Here is a 2,254-nt window from a genome sequence, read left to right on the forward strand (position 1 = left end):
TCAAGCCTTGGGGTTGGTGGCTCCATTGAAGAGAGGGTTCAGCTTCATGCGCTTGCTCTCCTGAGATCCTCCACAGGGGGAGAGGGCTTAAAATGAGGGGATTTGGTTAAAGCCACCTTTGGATCCCCAATCTGTGTGATCCCAGCCCCTGGACGGTGCCTTTCACATGGGTTTAGTCCAACCCCACAGCAAAGCCCCGGGAGATCAGGGCCAACACATGAGCAAACCCACCACACAGGGCAAGGACCTACAACACCAAAGCATGTGAGCACGAGCAGTGCAGGTAACAACCTCCACCACGGGCACATCTTCTCCAATGGGAGTGTTGTGTGGATGAGGTGGGAAGGGAATGATTAATCATCTGGGATGTCGTGGTTTTGAAAGTCAGGAGGGGTTTGGGTGTCGGTGTGATACCCACTGGTTTGCATCGTGGCATTTTGAGCTGGTTCCTTGTGCAGATGCCGAGTGGAAAAAGCCCCTCAGCACCCCTGATGGGGGGAGGCAGTGAGCTGCTGCTCACCAGCCTTCCCTTACCGGGCTTGGGTGGCTTTTCATCCCACTCGGCAGCAGGAAATAGAAGGTCAGGGGGAGGAAGAGCCTTGGAGGGACCTTGGAAGACAGGCGGGAGGTGACATCCCTCCAGTGAGCAGCTTGGGTGGCTCTCACGGGGTTCAACAGGGGTTTTCTCCTTGAATACAGACCCTGAGCCAGGTTCTTACCATTCCCTCCTGGAATTCCCTTCCTAGGAGTGTGGTTGGTCACCGAGGGTGGAGCCCTGCATACCTCAGTGTGTGTTTGCTCTGGCCCTGTGGTTTAGCAGGGAAAATAGCAGCTTTTGTTTCTTATCTCCTCAGGTTCTTGCCTCCCTTGTGTCTTGGTATCACGTCTCAATTGTGGTGATTAAATACACTCTGTTCAGAAGCATTCCAAGTCGGTTTCCCTGGAGTTTGTGATGATTCCATTCCACAGACCCCTTGCCCCTCTCTCTCCCAGAGTCTTCCATGCCCTGAGGGCAGGAAAACCACACACTCAAGGAATAGATGCAGACGTGAGAGGGGGCACTTGCAAGGGAAGGACCCAAGAGGAACCACCTCAGAGGTCGCAGGGTGTGAGCTGACAAAACCAAGCACCCGCTTGAGACGACAGAGGCCGAAGTGCCTCCTCTGCAGCTGGAACAGGGATGCAGCGACCGCTGTGGTGCCAGCTCTGTGTGTCCTGGGCACAAACCCCGTTTGTCCTGTGTCTCCACGGAATCCTGTGGATATTCAAACTACAGCCAAGACTTTGACCAGCTCATCCAGGAGAATGGAGATGGCCCGAGCTGAGACAACGAGCAGAGGAGTGGAAGCGCGGTGGTGGAGGGAGCATCACCACTGGCCACACGGGCAGAAATCATGTTTCTCACAAAGGGGAAGGACAGGAACCTTCTCCTTCACCGAGGGCCTCATGGCGAGACCTGCTGCACGATGACAAGCACCAGCAGCAGATAGAGGAGGGGGTGGACCTGGCCACCTCCATAAAGCAAAGCCACTAAGCCAGCAGCCTTGGAGCTGCGAGGTGCAGGCGAGATAAGGACGGGGGGAGTTTTACTGCCCATTATTCCGTCAGGAGGCTGCAGCAGTGAGCTCCTCCACCAACCCCAGCAGCACAACCCGTGTCCCTGTGCACATAGTTGCCAAGCGCCGCATCCCAAAACCAGCATCAAAAGGCCCCATCAGGAGCCGTCTGTGTGTACTCGGGCACGAGGGTACCTTCACAATGCTGTATGTCCACAGTGACAGCAACATCACCGTGCTCCATGCCCTTGGTGCAGGCGTGGTAGCATCTGTCCTGCCCTCATGGTGCTGCTCATCTCCCACTGTTGCTGTTTCCTCCTCCAGGACCGGTCTGAGGATGAAGAATCTCCTCCTTGCCCTGCTTTTGGCTTGCGGTAAGTGCCCTGTTCCACTGGGCCAGGCTGGGACCTCTTTGCCTGGCAACGGAGACTTAAAAAGCCCTGGAGGTCATCGTGATGGGGAGGACTTGGGATGCTGAGATCCATATTTACTTTAAGAGGCCCTGGAGCCTGTTGTCACGAGCGTTCCTGCCTGTGTCAAGCTCACAGCTGGTGAGAGCTGCAGGATGCAAGCGTGGCACAGCCTGATCAGAGCAATAACATCCTGCTGGGTCCTGGAGAGGGACTCTGCATCAGGGACTGTAGGACAAGGGGTGATGGGTTCAAAGTGAAACAGGGGAAGTTCAAGTTGGATCCGAC

At 55.7% G+C, this 2,254-nt stretch overlaps 1 protein-coding gene across 1 annotated transcript in view; it reads left to right on the forward strand.

Moving 5' to 3' along the window:
* Positions 1-1,893: 1,893 nt before the first annotated feature.
* PLA2G2A (phospholipase A2, group IIA (platelets, synovial fluid)) overlaps positions 1,894-2,254 on the forward strand; it is a 1,671-nt gene continuing 1,310 nt past the window's right edge. Inside the window, exon 1 of the mRNA XM_010021958.1 lies at positions 1,894-1,943. Within this exon, the coding sequence (XP_010020260.1) occupies positions 1,894-1,943 (50 nt within the window). The remainder of the gene's footprint in view (positions 1,944-2,254) is intronic.

This window comes from Nestor notabilis, unplaced genomic scaffold, assembly GCF_000696875.1.
Source record: "Nestor notabilis isolate BGI_N333 unplaced genomic scaffold, ASM69687v1 scaffold19119, whole genome shotgun sequence".
Classification (NCBI taxonomy): Eukaryota; Metazoa; Chordata; class Aves; order Psittaciformes; family Psittacidae; genus Nestor; species Nestor notabilis.